Here is a 23,072-nt window from a genome sequence, read left to right as displayed (position 1 = left end):
CATGTTAAATAGGAGTCAGCACACATCTGCCATCATTTAAAGTGCCTCTGATTACCCCCAAATAAAGTTCAGCTGTTCTAGTAGGTCTTTCCTGACATTTTCTTAGTAGCATCCTACAGCAAAAGCCATAGTCTGCAGAGAGCTTCCAAAGCATCAGAGGGATGTCATTGTTAAAAGGTATCAGTCAGGAGAAGAGTACAAAAGAATTTCCAAGGCATTAGATATACCATGGAACACAGTGAAGACAGTCATCATCAAGTGGAGAAAATATGGCACAACAGTGACTTTACCAAGAACTGGATGTCCCTCCAAAATTGTGGAAAAGATGAGAAGAAAAGATGAGAAGAAAACTGGTCAGGGAGGCTGCCAAGAGGCTACAGCAACATTAAAGGAGCTGCAGGAATAACTGGCAAGTACTGACTGTGTGGTACATGTGACAACAATCTCCCGTATTCTTCATATGTCTGGGCTATGGGGTAGAGTGATAAGATGGAAGCCTTTTCTTACAAAGAAAAACATCCAAGCCTGGCTAAATTTAGCAAAAACACATTTGAAGTCTCGCAAAAGCACGTGGGAAAATGTGTTCTGGTCGATGAAACCAAGGTTGAAATTTTTGGCCATAATTCCAAAAGATATGTTTGGCGCAAAAACAACACTGCACATCATCAAAAGAACACCATACCCACCGTGAAGCATGGTGGTGGCAGCATAATGCTTTGGGGCTGTTTTTCTGCAGCTGGAACAGGGGCCTTAGTCAAGGTAGAGGGAATTATGAACCGTTCTAAATACCAGTCAATATTGGCACAAAAACTTCAGGCTTCTGCTAGAAAGCTGAACTCGAAGAGGAACTTCATCTTTCAGCATGACAACAACCTAAATCATACCTCCAAATCAACAAAGGAATGACTTCACCAGAAGAAGATTCAAGTTTTGGAATGGCCCAGCCAGAGCCCAGACCTGAATCCCATTGAAAATCTATGGGGCGATCTGAAGAGGGCTGTGCACAGGAGATGCCCTTGCAATTGAACAGATTTGGAGTGTTTTTGCAAAGAAGAGTTGGCAAATATTGCCAAGTCAAGATGTGCCATACCCAAAAAAGACTGAGTGCTGTAATAAAATCAAAAGGTGCTTCAACAAAGTATTAGTTTAAGGGTGTGCACACTTATGCAACCATATTATTTTAGTTTTTTTTTAATTTTTACCTCCCTCCAGCTGCAGCAACCATCACTAGGCTGAATAATGTCACCCACCCCAGTAGATTGATAAACATAGCTCATGTGAATGCAAGGATACCTTTGGGGCCATTTATATTGAAATATCTTACTGGAGAACCCTGTGCTATGTAGGGATAACCAAGGCCCGTAATTTACAAAAAGGCAAAACCCTGAGGCAGATAAATGTTGAATGGTACCAGGCTGTATCTTGGTTTATTATTTTTGTACATTTTCTTGTTATGTCACTTATAGTATAAGTAATGTTAAAGGGTTAGTTCACATTTACCATAAATCTGCCTATGCAAGTAAGGGGCACCTGTACACAAAAACAAACTGTGCAACTTTGAAGTAGGATAATGCCTTTGCTATAGGTATAGTCCATTTAGGTACTTCCCAAAGCCTAGCCAAAAAAACTCCAGAGTTGGCATCATCCCATTCTGCCTTGTTGATAGGACATTGCTGAGACACTTCTAGCCATTACTGCTCGCCCCCACAATCAAAAGAGCTAGCTCTCAAACTCCCGCACATTTGTTGTCTACTATCTCCTCCATCGCAGCATCGCTGAGCTCAGAGCTACTGTGACAGGGGAGAGAGCGCATGCCAGGTGGCTTGATGTGGCTGAGGGTGTCTTAGCAACATCCTAGCAACAAGACAGAATGGGATGATGCCAGCTTTGAGAGTTTTCAGCCAGGTTTCAGGAGGCCCACACCTATTGAAAAGGCATAACTTAACTTTGGTCAAAGCTGCACAGTTTGATTCTATCCACTGGTTCCTGCATAGATAGTTCATTGTTAAAGGTAAGCTAAGCATTTAAAGCTGAAGCTGGGCACCATTTAATTTGGTTTTGTATTCAAATAACATTAAAAAAAAAAAAAAACTAGTGGAAGTATTTAAGTGTGTTTTTATATCAGCCTCCTGCAATCACCTATGCAGCAGTGCTAAGATTGGGAAAGGTTGTAATAATACTAGGAGCCAATCATGAGATTCTGCACAGCACAGTGCTGTCAGTCTCCTTCAGGTATCTTCCTGATATGAGAAAAGAGTAGACTGTTGACCGTATTAGTGTTCTGATGCTCTTTCACTGCTCAATCACAGACAAGCGTGGGTCATCGATCATGCTATATGCAGGCTTACCAGTAAGTATCAAACACAAATTGAGTTTGGTTTGCTTGGATTTGAGCTAGTGTAGAGAATGGTCTGACCGCACAGATGCAGTGGCGCCACAATCAATGTGTCCCGGGGGGCTATTGTAATTTAAATGTACCCCTGGGAAGGAGAAGGAGTATCTGCAATAAGGCCTGCTTCCCCTGCAGACACTTTGATCATTTCCAGCATGTTGAATTAAGCTGTTTATTTGGCCTCTCCATCCATCAGCACACTGCAACTCTTCTTTCAAGTGGTCTGTCTAAGCTGCATCTTGCTTATTCCCAGGGCTGGATAGACGGCTCGGCTCAGAGCCTCTGCGGCCGGCTCTCGTATGATCCGCGTGCTTGATATTCTGATCTTGTCTGGGGAAGAGGCAGGCTTGTCTGTCTAAATGTATTATTTTTCATGGGCAGCAAACCTTTATATGGACACCTCATTTTGAAACTGATCATAATGATTATATTGTTAAATAGTAATTAATTTTAATAATGGTCATTTTTTTAATGCTTAAAACAACCCTCAAGATGAGAAATTTAGTTATACTTACCTGTGTTCATGCTGTTCAAGAACTACAATCACTGCTTGAATCCAACATTTCCAGCTACAGGCCTTACATCACCACTGTGCCTGCACAATATATGATTTATGTTCTGCATTGTTTGTTCTAGTATTGATGTACAACAACAGATTTGAAGAGATGGCTATCTAAGGAGACGTCAAAGCAGTAGTTATCTCCTTTCAAGAGTGAGTCATTTGTTTGACCTACTCCCTAATAAATTTCAGCTTGAAATGAGTTCTGTAAACCACATTTTTTAACAACAAAGGAGCAAAGGAGTTAGAGGAAAACGTGCAAAAAGCTTACAGCTCCATCTACTGGCCAAAAAGAAATACTCTTTTACACAGACAATGTTCCCTTTCTGAAAGTTCTTACCTGGCTTAGGCTATTGCAATAATAGCCTAAGTGATTAATTTTAATAATGGTATTTTTTTAATGCTTAAAACAACCCTCAAGATGAGAATATTAGTTATACTTACCTGTTCATGCTGCTCAAGAACTACAATCACTGCTGGAATCCAACATTTCCAGCTACGGCCCTTACATCACCACTGTGTCTGCATAATATGTGATTTATATTATGCATTCTTTGTTCTAGTATTAACATTTAATGTACAACAACAGATTTGAAGAGATGGCTATCTAAAGAGAAATCACAGCAGTAGTTATCTCCTTTCAAGAGTGAGTAATTATATTGACCCACTCACTAATACATTTCAGCTTGAAATGAGTTCTGTAAACCAGATTGTTTTACAAAAAGGAGCAAAGGAGTCAGAGGAAAACATGTGCAAAAGGCTGACAGCTCCATCTGCTTGCCAAAAAGAAATACTCTTTTACACAGACAATTTTCCTGATCTGCAAGTTCTTACCTGGCTTAGGCTATTGCAATAATATATTCAACACCTTAAAAGTGATTGTAAACCTTTGTTTTGTTTTTTCTTCTTTATAATAAAGATGTCATACTTACCTGCTCTGTGCAATGGTCTTGCACAGAGCAGCCCCGAACCTTCTCTTCTGGAGTCCCCCACCGGTACTCCTGCCTCCACCTCATCTGCTAGTGTCCCTAAAGTTCTGTAAACCACATTTTTTTTACAACAAAGGAGCAAAGGAATCAGAGGAAAACGCTCAAAAAGCTGACAGCTCCATCTGCTGGCCAAAAAATAAATCCTCTTTTACACAGATGATTTTCCTGATCTGCAAGTTCTTACCTGGCTTAGGCTATTGCAATAATATATCAAACACATTAAAAAAGATTGTAAACCTTAATTTTAAAAAAATAATAATAAAGATGTCATACTTACCTGCTCTGTGCAATGGTTTTGCACAGAGCAGCCGAGAGCCTCCTCTTTTTGAGTCCCCCACCGTTACTCCTGGCTCCACCTCTTCTGCGAGTGCCCCCAAAGGAAGTTTCTTGTGCCGACTCGATCCTGAGCTGTGCTGCCTGCCTCTATAGACACAGACAGTGTGACTCGGCCCCGCCTCCTGCTCCTTTGGTATTGGATTTTATTGACAGCAGCAGGAGCCAGTGGCTCCCGCTGCTATAAATCTGCCCAGTGAGGAGGAAGAGAGTCTCCTGCTCAGCGCTGGATCCAGATCGGGCTCAGGTAAGTATGGGGGCTGGGGCTGGGGGGGAATCATCTGCACAGGGGGTGTTTTACCATAAAGTGGTTGTAAACCTCGTGAAATACGACCAAAGCATATCCCTCTATACATGCTTCAATCAAGGGCACAAAATAAAAAAGCAGACAACGTAGGGATCTCCAGCTGATTGACAGAATAAGCTCTGTCCCTGTGTCCTGTGTGAAGGGAGAGTTGTCCCTTCCCTCCAATCAGCTCTCAGATCTCTCCTCACTGAGCTCTGCAGAGTGTAATTTCAGCTCTCCACCCCTTTTTTTTTCTCACAGCTCAGACAAGCTTTATAAATTCTCAAATTGAACAGATGTACAGAAGACTGCAGATAAACCTGTATAACTTCTGTAGGTGGTTTTGTTTAATATCTGTGTATCACCTGAGGCCAGTCATGTCACTGGGTATGTGTAAGCAACCACTTTAATACAGGGAATACAGAGAATACATTAAGGTAAAGTGTCACTAAACCCACATCATAACATAATAATTATATGCTGTTCATGCACACTCAGTCACTATGTAATTTCTTTTTCTGTATTCTACAAAAAACCTGGTTGATCCTGCTGCTCTCTATCTCCACCTTCTGTTCATGTCCCCAATTCAGCTAGGGATTTTACAGATGTGGTGGCAACTCTGCACATGCTCAGTTTTCAGTGAGTTTCTATGCTGAGCATTTCCTTTCTATCACATCTGAGCAGCCCATGTGGCTATAGAGTCACACATGTGGGCGTTTACATTGTGGTAAAGGACAGCCCATTCCCTCAATCCTCCTCCATGCCCGCTAACTAGCTAAAAACAACAAGGATGGGATATTACTTGTAGATTAATGGAGGCTTCACCTCCCTCTTATTCTAAGACAGAGGCTGGAGGGGGAGTGACACAACCTGTGACAGGCAGAAATCCACCCACACCATGTTTATCACAAAAAACAATAAAGATTTGATTTCAAATATATATTTGTATGACAATTTAAAACAGTTTATTGATATTATTTATTTATTTTTACTCTGTAAGTACTAGAAGCTCCTCCTGCTTATGCTTCCCTGCAGACAGGCTGGGAGAGAGCTGGGTCATGTGACAGCTGTATATCAATTAGGAAAAAAGGTGCTTAGATGTTATATTTATTAAATAATTACAGCGTCATCATACAGAAATAGAAGTTGTAAATGTACACTGTAAATTAAACAAGGCGTGTTTAGTATCACTTTATGGCTTTAGAACCAGTTTATATTAATTCACTGTATTTCTACTGATAATGAAGGGATTCTCTTTTTAGCAGTTTCAGCAATTAGCATAATCCAGGGAGATTTTGCACAGCCGAGTCATACTTGAAATGGGATTTAAAGTCAGTCTGTCATATACATATCTAATGTGTTTCAGGGGAAAAGCGCTCTGCCTTCTTCAGGGTAATTGTGAACCGTGGGGACTGCCAGGGCTGCTGTTAGAAATCACGGGGCCCCATACAGCCTATCTGACAGGGCCCCCCTTCCCAGCCAAAAGTAACTGAGCACATAGATTTATTAGTTGCTTTCTTTGCAGCCTCAGCAGCATAGATTAATGAATAGGAAAGGAAATGCTCTGAGGCTTCCTGCTCATTCACAAACTGAAGCATAGTAAAAAAAAGTTTACTATGCTTCAGTGATGAATGGACATAGGAGTGTTTGGTACCGATCGCTCACTGTGTTCGTTCAGGAAAGGAAGGAGCTGATAAATTAGATATTTACCGGCCCCTTCCCTCGCTCTTAATCCTGAAACATCTCACAGTAGCTGCCAGCGAGAGAGGAGAGGAGGGAAGCCAAAAGTGCTGCAGGGAAGAAGAGCAAGTGGGGGCCCTGACAGCAGATGGAAGGGGCGCATCTGCAAGGACCAATCCCCCTGCAGTGCAGCCAGAGGGAGACAGAGGAAGAGAATCTGGCAGTAGACATGTGCGTAACGAAAAAATTTGTTTCATTTTGTTTTGTTTTGATTCATTAATCTAATTATTTCGTTTAGTTCAATTCGTATTTGGAATTCGTATTCGGAATTCGTATTCGGAATTTTCGAATTTTCTTCAAATTTACCGATTTTCTTTTCGTTTCGAAATTTTCAAATCGATAAATTTTAGAATCGGTCGAAGCGAAAATGTTATATTGTTTTCAATTTGAATGCAGCAAAGTGAACAAACAAAACAAACATCTTCATCAAATGATTACATTGACTCTTTAACTGCTTGCAGACCAGCCGCCGTCATTTTACTGCGGCAGGTCTGAATGATCCCGTGAACCGTTATAGCTATACGTCAGCTCGCGGGATCGGGATAGCAGGCTTGTGCGCCTGCTGCAGAGCGGGGGTGCCCATGCTCGTGGTCGACGGTCGCGATGACCGCCGGCCACGAGCGATCGTGAGCACGAGAGGCAGAACAGGGACGTGTGTATGTAAACACAAAAATCCCTGTTCTGTTCTGTGAGGCGTGACAGATCGTGAGTTCCTATTAGCTAGGAATCTGTCATTTCCTCTAGGTCAGTCCCCTCCCTCTTCAGTTAGAAAAACACACAGGGAACATAGTTAACCCCTTGATCACCCCCTAGTATTAACCCCTTCCCTGCCAGTGAGATTTTTACAGTAAATCGGTGCATTTTTATAGCACTGATCGGTGTATAAATGACAATGGTCCCAAAATAGTGTCAATAGTATTTGATGTGTCCGCCATAATGTCGCAGTCCCAATAAAAATCACAGATCGCCGCTGTAATGGAAATTTGTAAGTTCTGTATATAATTATATTCTATTTTGTATGTATTGCACACTGCCCTCACTGTGCACACGGCACTAATAAGGTTTTCAGTAAATGTTTACATTCTTTCGAGTCCTGATTAGAATTAGCCTGCCTATGTTACGCCCCTTGTTACCATAAAAGTACAATTGTAATATCAATGTGACACCTACCTAATCATGTGTATAAAAACCTTCAGTTGCTTCAATATAAAGCAGAACAGTTATTTGGAAAGATGAGGAGTGTATCTTTTGTGTCTGTTCCCTACTGCAGTAGTTATTAATAATTTGGAACCACTAATCAATATGAGGATAGGAGTTGCCTATCTATAAAATGTCCTGTTGATCGCCATTACTAGTAAAAAAAAAAAAAAAAAAATCAAAATGCTATAAATCTATCCCCTATTTTGTAGGCGCTATAACTTTTGCGCAAATTAATCAATATATGCTTATTGTGATTTTTTTTTTACAAAAATATGTAGAAGAACACATATCGGTCTAAACTGAGATTTTTTATTTTTTTAAATAGGGATATTTATTATAGCAAAAAGTAAAAAATATTGTGTTTTTTTCAAAATTGTCACTCTTTTTTTGTTTATAGCGCAAAAAAATAAAAAAAAAAAAACGCAGAGGCGATCAAATACCACCAAAAGAAAGCTCTATTTGTGAGGAAAAAAGGACGTCAATTTTGTTTGGGTGCAATGTCGCACGACCGCGCAATTGACAGTTAAAGCGACGCAGTGCCGAATGGCCCGGTCATTCAGCAGCCAAACCTTCCGGGGCTGAAATGGTTAAATCACCTTTGGATTAACGAAAACAGCATTATTTCGAAATGGTACTCTAATAACACACACCGTCTTTGAATTCAGCATTATGTGTAGTTAGAATTTGACAGGAGTTCAATGTAAAATTCGATTCAAATTTCAATCTGAATTTCTAAAATTCGGACGAATTTCGTTACGTTATTCGTTCAAGCTGACAGTGCTGCAGGGGGAGGCAGAAGAGGTTCGGGGTCTGCAATAAGACAGTACAGCCGGCTCTCCTGCTCAGCAGGTGCCTGGGCCCCCCTTTTGAACTGATTGTGCCTGGTCCCCCCTTTTGAACTGATTGTGCCTGGTCCCCCCTTTTGAACTGATTGTGCCTGGTCCCCCCTTTTGAACTGATTGTGCCTGGTCTCCCCTTTTGAACTGATTGTGGCTGGTCCCTTCTTTTGAACTGATTGTGCCTGGGCCCAGTACAGGAGGGCTGGCTGTACTGCCTTATCAGCGGCCGTGGGGAATGCAGTTAGAATGCTGATATTCTTGGTTTTTTGGAGCATTTGTTTGCACCTTCAGTGGTAATTAGTTGATAGGGGTGTTTTTAAGGTTCCAATTTTTGCAAAGAATAAAGTGGACATGTACATTTGAAACATTTTTTCAAACTTCTTCAGTGCTCTATAAACAGATATTTTATTTACGTCACTGTGCTGCATTCAATATTTTATACTGCATTGCTTATTTATCCTGCAATAATTTTCTCAACAAGACATTTAGTGAACTTCTACTGTTACGTCTTGTACCAGCATGAAAGACCAAGGTCATTTCAGAAGCTCAGCCCAACCAACACAAAGTTCAAGAGGACACATCTTACGCTCCTTGCTTTTCAATTCTGTATCGGAGAGAGAAATCTTGTTTTTCCAGCTTTGAGTGTCTTTCGAATTGAATTTTTAATGCAGGATTGATAAAACATTCATGGGCACTTTGCCGCTTTAGAAATGACAAAGTAGAAAGTGGGAAGAAACGTTCATTTAGATTTTGATAGTCCTGCTCGGAATTCGATCACATCTGTGTCTTTCATTAACATTAAACAAAAAAAACCCCAGAGTTTCCTGTAAAATATCCGCCTAATGTGCTCCTCACATCAAATTGCCATTTCAGGATAAACAGCTTTTGCTAAAAGTTGCAAGTGGTTTATAATTAAAAGAAGATGATGTACTCAATTACCTCAAAGATTTGTTTAGATTTTTACTTCTGCTATGGTTTGCTGATATTAAAGCTAAACTTCGGCTGGAGAAAAAGATCTTAGCTGAAGGCACGTTTTCCAGATGGATTATGATTATTGTCTTGTTATGGAGCACCAAGCATCTCTAGATATATGTTGACCATTATGCCTGATGTAGGGCTAAAGATGAACCTTTCCTCCAGGTTTTTTTCTGGGTCTCATGAGAGGACAACCCCCATTCCCCCCCCCCCCCGCGGTAGGTTCCTTCTGGGCTACGCTAGGCACTTGGGATGAGAACACGCTGAGTCTTGTCCACATCCACCTATCCGGTGTATCACCACTACCTCACTCCCAGTGACAGTATGGGGTCCTGCCGTGCACCGAGCGTGAAATCTATGCCTGCAGTAAACTTCTGTACCTGTGTACAGGCTGGGGATCTCAGTGGCTGGAGTCCGCTCCCTCCTCTAAGAGGCTATCCCACCTGCTCCAGGCACACGCTTAACAACAGGCTGCTTGGTAGACTTCCGTTACCATGGGTAACCACTTATATCTGCACATTGCACAGACTTTGGTACTGACACCTTTATACCCCAGGGTGTCTAGTGACCGACACGACAAGCCATGTGGGTCGGTTACTTGCATTACACCCATTGAGTAACTTCAGACCAAGCGGGAACAAAGTTTCAAAGCAAAATGAACATCTCAAATTCCAACATGCAAGAACAACACTTTTCCTACATCCTTACTCCTAACTCAGGCTGTGTGCTGCCCCGGCATACCTGCAAAGGTAGAGTCCATGTACAAAGAATAGGATCCATTAGTGGCATTTCCCAGTGCTGGAATCTTCGGGGACAAACGCCAGGTCCTGATGACTTTCTACATCATGGCAGTGGCAAGCAACATTCCTTTGCTCCTCCGATCTGAAGCTCTCCAATCTTCCCTCTTATGAGGTTTTCTTATAGGCTCTGGACCTCTCTGTTCAGGGGCAGGGGGAGGGGGGCTCTCTGCTCTGGACCATGTTCCCTCGTTTATATAATAAGGTTAGTGGGTCGAACCCAAAGATAACCCTCCAAGACTGAAAAACTGAGATAGGCATTAACTTTTACCTCCCGTCCGGGGCAGCATCTAACTATCGTAAATTTCACCCGCTTACATGCCCATTAACCATCCTCTGCTGTGCTAATTCTGGCCCCTTGTGACCAGCATCTCCACTCTACACAAGTCAAACTTGCAGCTTGGTCCAGGTATCACCCCCTTGAGTAAAGACTACAAAGGAGAAGATTCAGAAGTTCTTTATTTGCTGTCACCCGGTCTTGTTTCTTTGAAATGACAGATGGCAGTCACATAATATTGTATATTAGGAGTTGTGCACTAAACACATGCCAATAGTAGCCCAGTCAGTTCCATGAGCCATAAAGTCCAAATGAGACATCCAATAGGTAAAGTGAAAGGATCATGCAGCTCTGCTGTTATATCAGCTGTTATACATCTCTAGTGAAAGTAGAGAAGAACATGGAAGGCGCAGGTGTGTTAAAATAGAAGATTTTAAAGACAAATTCCAGGTCTGGGTATTTTATACAAAATTTGATTAGTCCAGCTTGGACCAATTCAACAAAGTATATACCATTCCTGGCCGATGCCCCTGCAAGCTGGAAACCACTGAAATAGACACCACTACTCCAGTGGTCTCCACTTGCTTCTGAGTCCCGTCTTGAGCACTTCCTGAATTCAGAATGCAGCAGACCCTGCAAATAGAGCTTTCAGAGGAACAATGGGAACGTATCTTTACTATAGCACATAAAGGTTCAATCAATGTCACAATTCAAGAGAATAATTACAAAACCATCTCTCGTTGGTACTGAACACCGGTCCTGCTCCACAAATACAACTCTGACATTTCTGACAGATGCTAGAGATGCTTCAGGGAACAGGGTACTCTCCTACACATATGTTGGGCATGCCCACTAATACAACCATTCTGGGCCCAGGTTCATGAAATGACGACACAAATCTCCACATACCCTCTAGAGCACACTCCAGCCCAATTTATATTTCTTCATTCCTCCACATTCATGCAAACATATTGTAAGTCTTTGGTTATTCATATGATCAATGCAGTCAAAATCGTCATTCCGACACACCAGGGTTCACCCCGTAAACCGTCTATTGCCGAATGGCTTAAATGCATCGGAAAAATTACAGAAATGGAGGAGCTGATTTATATAGCCCGAGACATACCTAAATTCTCACGCATGTGGGCTTGTTGGACCTATTTTACAACCACAGACAGATACAAGAACTTAATGAAAATATATACCATTCCTGGCATCGGCCAGGAATGGTATATACATTGTTGAATTGGTCCAAGCTGGACTAATCAAATACTAACCCCCCCAAACTGAATGGTTTATTCATGCGTATGATCCCCTAATCAATACTTGGAGTTTGGGTTGTGATGATGGACCTCCCTCCCCTAACCAAGGAACGAGTCTGGGAGGTCCTTCGCCATGGCGAAGCACCATTCGATGATATATGCTGTGACCATAGATCACAAATGCCTTAATATGCGTCTTTACCACGGTCTAAGTAAGATGACTATACCTCGGAGACTGAGGAGGTAACACCTTCCCTACCAACCCCCCCCCACCAACCTTCTCTTTCCATCTTCCCCCCTCCCTTAAAACCCTTCCGTTTTATACAACCCCTGGCTTTCCTTATTCCCTTACACCATCTTTTCTCTTTTTATCTTATCATCTTACATCAATAAGTAGCCCCGAGTGAGCAACCTGTAGAATAGACAAACATTCCCTCTGGAACTCAGCCCACATAAAACAACTCAACAGTAAACCGTATAAACTACCCCACTATAAGATAGCTTATCACAAGTAATAGGCTTCATCTTCTCACACCCTCTAAAGGCCCATACACACGATATGAAAATCAGATGGAAATATTTCGTAAGACGAGCTGATTTTCGGATCGTTAGTACGGTGCTTTCGACATCCAATTTCACTTTTTCGTCAGACAAAAGCTGGATGTGCAGGCTATTACATTTTTGTCGGATGTGAACTCAACGTCTGATTTTCGGATAGTAAGTACAGAAACCGTCACACAAAAGTCCAAAGTACAAACACACATGCTTGGAATCAAGGAACAACCGGGAAGAGTTGGGTCTTGTAAACTACCATTCGTAATCTAGAATTACCATTCGTGGCACGGCAATTGATGAAATGTCAAAATGCACATTCTCATTTTCTTTAACCACTTGCCTACAGGGCACTTTCACCCCCTTCCTGCCCAGGCCATTTTTCAGCTTTCAGCGCTGTCACACTTTGAATGACACTTGCGCAGTCATGATACACTGTACTCAGATAACATTTTTATCATTTTCTTCACACAAATAGAGATTTCTTTTGGTGGTATTTAATCACTGCTGGGTTTTCTATTTTTTACTAAAAAAAAAAAAAAAAAAAAAGACCAAAAATTTTGAAAAAAAATTTTTTTTTTAACTTAGTTTCAGTACATTTTGTAAATAAGTAATTTTTCTCCTTCACTGATGTGCACTGATGAGGTGGCACTTATGGGCACTGATGAGGCGGCACTTATGGGTACTGATTAGGTGGCACTCATGAGGAGGCACTAATATGCCGCACTTATGGGCACTGATAGGTGGCACTGATTGGCACTGATAGGCGGCACTGGTGAGCACTGATAGGTGGCATGGATAGGTGGCACTGATGGGCACTGATGGGTGGCACTGATGGGGGACACTGATGGGCATTGATGGGCAGCATTGATAGGCGGCACTGATAGCCAGCACTGACTGGCATCACTAATGGGCACTGATTGGTGGCACTTGTGGGTGCTGGTGGGCACTAATTGCTGGCACTGGTGGGCAATGGTGGGCACTAATGGCTGGCGCTGATTGGTGACATGGTGGTGCTATATTGTAATCAGGGCACTGATGATCAGTGCCCTGATTACATGTTTTATTGTTCCCTGTGAGGAGATGCCGCTGATTAGCTCTACTTGCCACACACTCTGTCAGTGTGAGGTGAGGAGTGCCGATTACCGGCATCTCCGTGTTTACATGTGACCGGCTGTGATTGGACACAGCCGATCACATGGTTAAAGAGCCGCAGACACGGCTCTTTACAGAGATCGGGGTTGCTAGGACACGGCGCGGCCGCACTGTGCGCCCCCATGGGCGCGTGAGAGCATCCGTTCTGGGACATCATTATATGATGTCGTCCCAGAACAAGAGCCGCACCTTCGTCATTAGACGGTGGACGGGCGGCAAGTGGTTAATGGGATAATAATGAAGCTGCTTTGCTGGTGATACTGATGTAGTTATACCAAACGTATTTTAAAAGGCATTTGTTTTGTAGTGATATAAATAATATTAATATTATGGTTGTTGTTTGATTTTTTTGGGGAAGTTACCACAACACCATTATCCCGGAGTTTTTAAGATCAAAGATACAACTATGTTGGTGTCCCTTGTTAATTTTCCATTGTGTTGTTTTTTATGGAACTGCCTATTTTCAACTGTCATGTGAAGAAAAACACATAGCCAAGTATTATTCTACACAATTTTTTTATTCTGCAGAAAAAAAAAACAACAGAAATTAAATTAGAGATGCTATCTGCCATCCAAATAAAAATAACGTAACAAAAAAGCGCATTCCATGCAGAAAAAAACTAAGAAAATATAAGAAAACAAAACACTACCAAAAGAATACACAAATCTGAAAATCGAGAATCAACACTCACCAAACTTCTACTAATACGAAATTAGAAGAAGGGTCCTAAAGGGTGGCGCTCGAGAAATGAACTTCCTCTTCATACTCTCGTAATACCTCACTACGATCGTGTTTGTTGAATGACAATTTGCGGATAGTTAGTATGCACACACGCGCACGTGCTTCTGACAAAAATCAGACGCTCGGTCGTACAATGATCGAACCGTGCGTACGAGGCTTTAGACTGTTTGTTGTGTAAGATGTTATATATTGCCTGACTTGTATCTATTATATGTACAATATGCTCCTCGTTCTCTGACGAGGTATTTTACAAAAGTTACTGAAATGTACTGTTCTTTTATTTTCAATAAAATATATTTTGATTACAAAAAATTAAAAAAAGAATGCAGCAGACCAGCTGCTCAGCACGGGACCTGGAAGCAGGTGGAGATCACTGGAGTAGTGGTGTCTACTTCAGCTACCATGCCTGGAATAAAACAATTCTCACTTACAGTCCAATATGTATCAATGAGTAGGCACGTGATTTTCCCAGTGTGATATAGCCCCGCCCCCCCAGGATTTCCCTGCAGCTGTCAAACTGTCATCAGTGATGTTGGCACCGGCACACTGGACCCACTGGCAGGCTGACATGTGTGGCATCACGGCAGCTAGAGTCATAGTTACATAGTTAGTCAGGTTGAAAAAAGACACAAGTCCATCTAGTTCAACCATAAAAATAAATAAAAAATAAATAAATAAAATATATTAAAAATAAATAAATAAATACATAAATACTGACATATAATCACACACATAGGTTGGACTTGATGGACTTGTGTCTTTTTTCAACCTCACCTACTATGTAACTATGTAACTATGTAATAAATAAATAAAATAAAAACATATCATACAATCCCATATACCCACAGTTGATCCAGAGGAAGGCGAACCCCCCCCAGCAATTCATGATCCAATTTTCTCCAGCAGGGGAAAAAAAAACCTTCCTGATCCCCCAAGAGGCAATCAGATTTTCCCTGGATCGACTTTACCTATAAATGTTATTATCCAGTTATATTCTGTACATTTAGGAAAGTATCCAGGCCTTTCTTAAAGCAATCTACTGAGCTGTCCAGAACCACCTCTGGAGGGAGTCTATTCCACATTTTCACAGCTCTTACTGTGAAGAAACCTTTCCGCATTTGGAGATGAAATCTCTTTTCCTCTAGACGTAAACCATGCCCCCTTGTCCTCTGTGATGACCGTAAAGTGAATAACTCAACACCAAGTCTTTCCAGATGAGACTACTTCTTAACTACTTGACGCTGTAAGGCAATGCGCTTTGGGGTTCTGCCCCTTACTAAAGCTTATTTGCAAAAGCTGGCTGAATGGATTAAAAACCAAATGTGGAAGCCCTTGTTCAAGTGAACTGTCTGAGGCTTAACTGCAGTAAAACTGAGGCTCAACTGCCTAATTTTACCATCCTCTAACCGTCCTTGTGAACATTGCATTGCTTTTGCATGCGTTCAAGTGTGTTTTTTTAGGTGCATTTTTCTTTTTTCTTTTTTTTTTTTGAGGTTTTATTTGCAACCTTTTTTTTTTAGACCTGTGTTGCATTGCATTTACACATGTTTGTGCACATTGCGATGTGAAAAATTGCAGCCTGCTCTACTTTTTTCAAACTCATGTAACCAAATTGCAATAATGCACCCATTGAGAAACGTTCATTTTTATTGTCATTGCATTTGGAATGTGTTTGTGAACGCATCCAAACATATCTGGTTTTAATAGGCCCTTAAAGGAGAAGTACAGCCAAAGCTCGTTTGGCTGGGCTTCTCCTGTGGATCACAGAATTGCAGTTCATTCTGCACTTCTGTGACCCATTTTCAGCAGACAACCGGCTGAAGCTCGCTGTCGGCTGATGTCGCAGAGCTGGTCCAAGCTCGGGGAAGACCACGACAATGAAGTCGGGATCCACCCACATGCTTGGACCGCCACCCGGCTCAGCCTCTCAACGAGCCGCAGAGAGCCTGAGCCGGCTGCTCCCACCCCCTCCACAGCCCAGCGCTCCAGTGAGCAGGGGGGGGGGGGGGCAGAGAGCTGGTGACTGAGAGACATGTGCACTGCTGAAAAATTCATTCGTTTCTGTTTTCATTTCATTTGTTCTTTTTTTGTTTTTTTCGGGTCATTCATTATGATCGCAATTCGTAAATTCTAAATAAATTTGTAAATGAGTAAATTCATAAATTTGAAAATTCGTACATTCGTGAATTCGTAAGTTCAGAAATCTGAAAATCCCAAAATACGAAAATAAGAAAGAAAATCCGAAAATTCGAAATAATAACTAACTAACTAACTAATAATAACTAACTATTAAATTATAGATATTGAAATTTCCTTTCAAATTTGGCTGTTAGTGAACGTAACAAATACGAATTTATCCGAAGTTACGAATTATCCGAAATAACGAATGCCACATCTAAACAAATGGAATGGATCAAATTAATAATAAATAATAATAATAAAACGTTTTTATTATTATTATTGTTGTTGTTATTTATTATTATTTATTTTTTTCAAAATATTTTGTATTGATTTTCAAAAATAAAGAATTTTACCATACAAATATTGGAGTTCTACAGACTCCTTAAAGTGGGCTTCCACCCAAAAAAAAAAAAACATACATGAAAAATCCTAAAAAAAATACAAAAAAAATTTGGATATATATATATATATTTTTTTTTTTACTTACCTCTAAATGCCTGTTGCTAGGGGGTCCCTCGTAGTCTGCCTCTTCCAGTGCCTGGGCTGGTGACATCACTTCCCCCTCGGCACAGGAAGAGCTCAGCTCTGCTCCCTCCCTCCTGTCAATCATCTGGGACCCATTACAGGTCCCAGTTGACTGAGCGGCCAATCACGGCGCGCGGCGCCACTCGCGCATGCGCAGTGGGTGCCAGGCTGTGAAGCCACAGCCCGGCGCCCACAGTTGCAATGCTGGCGCTGCTGAACGGAGGGGAGGAACGAGCGGGGCTTCGATCCCCCGCATCGCTGGACCCTGGGACAGGTAAGTGTCCAATTAAAAGTCAGCAGCTGCAGTATTTGTAGCTGCTGACTTTTAATTTTTTTTTTTTGACTGGAACTCCTCTTTAACAATGAAGTTAAACTTATTATTATTGTTATTCCAACTGTAAATTTTCTTAATAAACATTTGCTGGTGCTTAAAGCTGACGGTATCGTCCATTACATTTTTATACCATGTTTCTGCATTTGAAATGAGACCTATTTTCTTTCACTTATATATCAACTTCCGTAACGTGTGGATACTGTTTGAGGTTAACAATATAATTCAACTAATCATCTAAGTTATTTATTATTATTAATTTATTACGTTCCATTCGTTTAGATGCGGCATTCGTTATTTCGGATAATTCTTAACTTCGGATAAATTCGTATTCGTTATGTTCGCTAACAGCCAAATTTGAAAGGAAATTCCAATACCTATAATTTAATAGCTAGTTATTATTTCAGATTTTCGAGTTATCGGGTTTTAGGATTTTCAAATTTCGAATGTACGGGTTTTCAAATATACGAATTTACGAATTTCCGTTTTTTCGAAAATTCAGAATTTACGAATTTTCAAATGTATGAATTTTCGGATTTACAAATTTCTGAAATTTACAAATTTTCGAATTCACGGATTTTCAAATTTACGAATTTTCAAATCTTCGAGTTTACGAATATTCAGAAAGATTGGTTCATTTTTCCGTTAATTTGGATGTTTCTGAATTTAAGAATTTGTCAAAATTCTTTAAATAAACGAATTCAGAACTTAACTAATTGCACATGTCTAGTGATTGATAGTCACCACTCAGGGAGCCCTGAAAACTGAATGATCGGCAGTGTTTGATCGCTCGGTTCTCAGTGTTAGAGGCGTGGGGGGACAGATGCAGCATCAGACCAATACTGCATACACCTAGGTGATTATGATTCTTAAAGAAAAAAAAAAAAAAAGAGAACATACATTTGTTTTTTTTTTCTGCTTGTTCACAGAACAGACGGAAAGACACGGATGTACTAGAGCCTTATATTATAAAAGTCTCCCCCGATGTCGGGGTGCGCAGTGTAAGAGCAATTCTAGGGGACCGGTGCGACAAGCAATTAGGCCGGGTATTTCAAATCCAATATTTATCTGCAACAATCAATGGATTAATTATGTGATCACAATGTAAAATGTTATGTTTTTTCTTTAGGAAACTTTACTTCACCTTGGTGCACAAGAACCCCGTACATGGGAAGATCTGCACCTCTCCTGCCGGGTGCCAGGGGTCCGGGTCCGACGTGTCCAACAGAGGGGCCTTCTATGTACCTACAGAGAAAGGTGAGCAAATGGCCCTTGTCAAGGCAATATGGAACTGGAGAGAAATAAGAACTGTCTGTATTGTCATCTGTATCATTTTTCAAAAAAAAGCTTCACCTTTTATCCTCAAAGTGATTGTTACCCCAACATTTCATATTCCTGATACAGTATGTGCCTGCTGTATCATGTACTTGTATGAGAAAGTATCCTGTTCTCTTTGTATTGCTTCCTTTATGTAAAATCTCTGGTGATCCTGCCAGTCCCTCTGCTTTCCTATTAAAAACTGACCACGCTAAGCAGGAGAGCACACCGTGGTCAGTTCTCTAGCTGGTCTGGAAACTCAGTGTACTCTCCTCCAATGAACATGTCTTGACACCCCCCCCCCCCGCTGTACAGCCATTCACTGGGAAGCTCCAGTGTGCTGCTGCTTCTCCTCCCCCCCAGCTGTTATGCAGCTGAGAACAGAGGGGATGTTATCACTTATAAGAAAAAGGGAAAAAAGGTATTGAAAATGTTTTTTTTAATATCTATACAAAGATGTTTTGCCTTCCTTTACTATTTTAAACTGAACGGGTCGTTTTACAAGGTGATCGTTTACAATCACTTTAACCACTTCAATACCGGGCACTTTTACCCCCTTCCTTCCCAGGCCAATTTTCAGCTTTCAGTACCCAACACTGTACCCAAGTGAAATTTTTATTATTTTTTTTTCACACAAATAGAGCTTTCTTTTAGTGGTATTTAATAACCGCTGAGTTTTTTTATTTTTTGCTAAAAAAACAAAACCAAGACCGAAAAATGTGAAAAAATAAATTTCCCTAGTTTCTGTCAGAAACTTTTATAAATAAGTCATTTTTTTCCTTCACTGATGGGCAATGATAAGGCAGAACTTATGGGCACTGATGAGATGGCACCGATGAGGGGGCAGTAATATGCAGCACTGATGGGCACTGATAGGCGGCACTGATAAGTGTCACTTATGGGCAATGATATGCAGCACAGACAGGCAGCACTGATGAGCAAAAAGTGGCATTGCTGATGGACACAGATTAATATATAAATAAAACTTAATTGCGCTAGCAGTGATGATATAATTGGAAGGTGTTTAGGAGACACAATATATATGTGTAAATCCCAACCAGAAATAACAATAAGTGCATAAATCTTACAACAGAAAATAATGTATGCTAAAAATCAATAATCATGCACCAACACCACTTATAATCAGTCCATAATTAAATAATTCAAGTAAAAAAGAAAAAGTCTGTTTAGTTTGTCTCATCACCAAGCCATGAGGACTGATAGGCCGAAGTAATTTTTATCGGATGTGCATTGATTGCAGAAAGAGAGTAATAGATGTGCGCTTACCCCTATTGTTGGACCTCCTCTATGGCAAGGTCTTATGGGCTTGCAGATTTCACCCTCTGCAGGGACAAAGTGTTGGTATCCGGGTCTTGACAGCATGCACCGCAGACTTCAGGATGGTCAGGATAGTCCAACTGTTCCAGTATCAGAGGGGGGACTCAAGAATGGAAGAGCCCATAATCAGAAAAAAACATAAGGAGAAGAAACTCCAATGGTGTGATATCGTTGGGGTTTTATTGGTTATAAACAAACCACAAGTGAACATTTAAAAATTCTCATAGAAAAAAATATTTACATAAAAAGCCGGCACAGATTGGCATCACCAATGGGCATCACCAATGGGCACTGACTGGCATCACCGATGGGCACTGTTGGGGCTGCACAGATAATCAGGGCACTGACGATCAGTGCCCTGATTACCTGTACAGTCTCCTCTGTGAGGATATGCCGCTGATGAGGGGGCAGTAATATGCAGCACTGATGGGCACTGATAGGCGCCATTGGTAGGTGGCACTGATCGGTGGCACTGATAAGAGGCATTTATGGACAATGATATGCAGCATGGATAGGCAGCACTGATGAGCAAAATGTGGCATCGCTGATGGACACAGATTGGCATCGCTGATGGACACAGATTGGCATCACCAATGGGCATCACCAATGGGCACTGACTGGCATCACCGATGGGCACTGTTGGGGCTGCACAGTCTCCTCTGTGAGGTGATGCCGCTAATGAGGGGGCAGTAATATGCAGCAATGATGGGCACTAATAGGTGGCACTGATCGGTGGCACTGATAAGTGGCACATATGGGCAATGATATGCAGCACGGGGATAGGAGGCACTGATGAGCAAAAAATGGCATCGCTGATGGGCACAGATTGGCATCACTGATGGGCACAGATTGGCATCACTGATGGGCACTGTGAGGAGATGCCGCATAATCGGCTCTCCTCTCCTCACACTCTGTCAGTGTTAGACGAGGAGAGCCAATAAACAGCACTTTCGTGTTTACTTGTGGCTGGCTGTGATGGGTAAAGAGTCGCGTCATTACTCTTTATCAATCGGGGTTGTGTAAGCGTGGTGAGACTGGGGCGACATCATATGACGTTGTCCCAGAACGAGAGGGGATCCCGCCCGCCGTAATTTGTCTATGCAGCGGGCAGGAGGAGGTTAAAATACCTTCCTTGAGCTCCAGTCTGCTAACTTTGTTTAGGCTGAGATGATAAAAAGAAAGAAGGAGGGCGCACCGACCTCATGCATTACCGATGGTAGAATTTGATTAAAAGCATAAAAGGCAAAGTTTATACTCACAAACGAGCATATACATGAGGCTTGTCAATTGGTGAGACTACGTTCTAGACACCACGCATTTAGAGACTAAATACCCAAGTGCAGGAGATTTTTACTGATTTTTTGTTAGGCTGAGATGATGTCATCAGTTTGCTGCATTCAGGAGGAAGCATTTCCTTAGTCTCCTCTCCCCCAGTGATCAGATGGCAACATTGTTACGTTACTCGTAGAAGGGGCTGATCTGTGTTAGGTAACGCCCGCATGTGATGGCTCGATCTCATTGCTGCAGCTTCTAATGCACATTGCGAGCAGCTCACAGTGTGCAGTGAAATCAGAGTAAGCAAAGGAGAGCAAAGGGACGGCTGGGGTTCAGCTTTTCAGTCATCCATATTGCAGCCCCTCGATCTTTGGGCGGCTCTGCCGTTTACTGAACTCAAGCAACACGTGCACCGCCGGCGGAATATTAAACAGCACAACATAAGGGGCTCCCAGACACAGATGTGTTTTTTTTATTACGGAGCTAAAGCAGATTCATAGAGCAGATAATGAAGAAAGCGAAAACTCCAGCCCCACCGTATTAAATGACAATGAAGCCAACAGTTGCGGCTCATCGTTTGGCTTCCGCATCTGCCAAAGAAAATATTCTTAGAATGGAAACGATCGCCCCGGAATTAGCTTTTTCTGAAATAAAACTCCCAGCAAGACGCTTCCTTTATGTACGCCACGATGACGGAAGGCAGTGATCTCCCGTATTGTAAAAGCGGCTCCGACTAGCAGAACGCGGCTGTCAGCAGGACCTGGCACAGGGCAGGCGGCTACAGTATCTGTTCAAGAGCTTTGATTGCTTCCCTCCAAGGAAATGCAGAATCCAAGAAAAAGGAACTCTTATTAAGGCCTCGTGTATAGTGGGGAAAATAATTATTTGATCCCCTGCAGCAGGGGTGGCCTGTCCATTGAGGGCGCACGGCGCCGCCTCCCCCCGTCCATCGCCGCCTGCCCTATCCATGTGTCTGGCCTCTTTCAGGACACCACAGCATGGATTCCAATGCAGGAGGGCTGATTTTTTGAAGCACCAATTAGAGCCAGAGGCTCTAATAGGCTTCAATATAGGCTTGAATGGAGGAGAAGATTCGGATGCCGCACACCGGTGTGCGGCATCCGAATCTTCTCCTCCATTCAAGCCTGCTTTGCCTAGCATTCAGCCAGCACCTGGAGCTCTTCTGCTCTGAAACTTCTACTTACACCTGGGTCAGTGTCAGCCTGAGCGGTGGAAATATTTTCTTTGCTAGGCTTCAATATAGGGTGGGCTCGGGTCGCAGAGAGTGTGCTCCGAGCCCACCCAGGTGTGTTACAACAGTGAACCAATATTCGCTGTTGTAACGCCGACCCTCCTCCCGGTCAATCAGGAAGCTGGTTTTGACACTGGTCATCTGATTGATTGAAAGGACAAGCAATCCTACTGGACGCCTAGGAGGAGGAGGGAGGAGCCACAAGGCGGAAACTGCCGTGATGCAGAGAGGACACCGCCACTGCCCACAACCCGCTGCCCATAGGAGCCCACAACCCGCCACCCGTAAGAGCCCACAACCTGCCCATAGGAGCCTGCAACCTGGCCGCTGCCCGCTGCCTGTAGGAGCCTGCTCGTCTGCAACCTGGGGTAAGTGCCGGGGTATGGGGGAGTAGCCGCCGACCGACCAACCAACTGGGGGGGAGGGGATTGGTTGTTTGCCGCCCCCCCAAAACACCAGCTGCCACTGCCCTGCAGGTTTTGTAAGTTTGCCCACTTACAAAGAAATGAAGGGTCTATAATTTTTATCATTGGTATATTTTAAATGATAAAGACAGAATAGCAACCAAAAATCCAGAAAAAAACCCATGATACAAATGTTATAAATGGAGTTGCAGTTCAGTAAGTAAAATAAGTATTTGATCTCCTACCAACCAACAATAATTCTGGCTCCCACAGACTGGCTACAGTATGTGCTCATGTGGTACACAGATTAGGCCTGTCAATATAAGAACATTTTTTACCTTAACGCAAGGA

The 23,072-nt window shown here is 42.2% G+C and overlaps 1 protein-coding gene across 2 annotated transcripts in view; it reads left to right on the top strand.

Moving 5' to 3' along the window:
• Window positions 1-23,072, top strand: part of DISP3 (dispatched RND transporter family member 3) — a 231,380-nt gene that overhangs the window by 185,017 nt on the left and 23,291 nt on the right. For both annotated transcript variants that reach the window (XM_073603437.1, XM_073603436.1), the window contains exon 14: window positions 18,265-18,392. In XM_073603437.1, the coding sequence (XP_073459538.1) occupies window positions 18,265-18,392 (128 nt within the window). The remainder of the gene's footprint in view (window positions 1-18,264; window positions 18,393-23,072) is intronic.

The sequence above is a fragment of the Aquarana catesbeiana genome, linkage group LG10, assembly GCF_042186555.1.
Source record: "Aquarana catesbeiana isolate 2022-GZ linkage group LG10, ASM4218655v1, whole genome shotgun sequence".
NCBI classification, from domain to species: Eukaryota; Metazoa; Chordata; class Amphibia; order Anura; family Ranidae; genus Aquarana; species Aquarana catesbeiana.
This window is presented reverse-complemented; position numbering and strand designations above follow the sequence as displayed.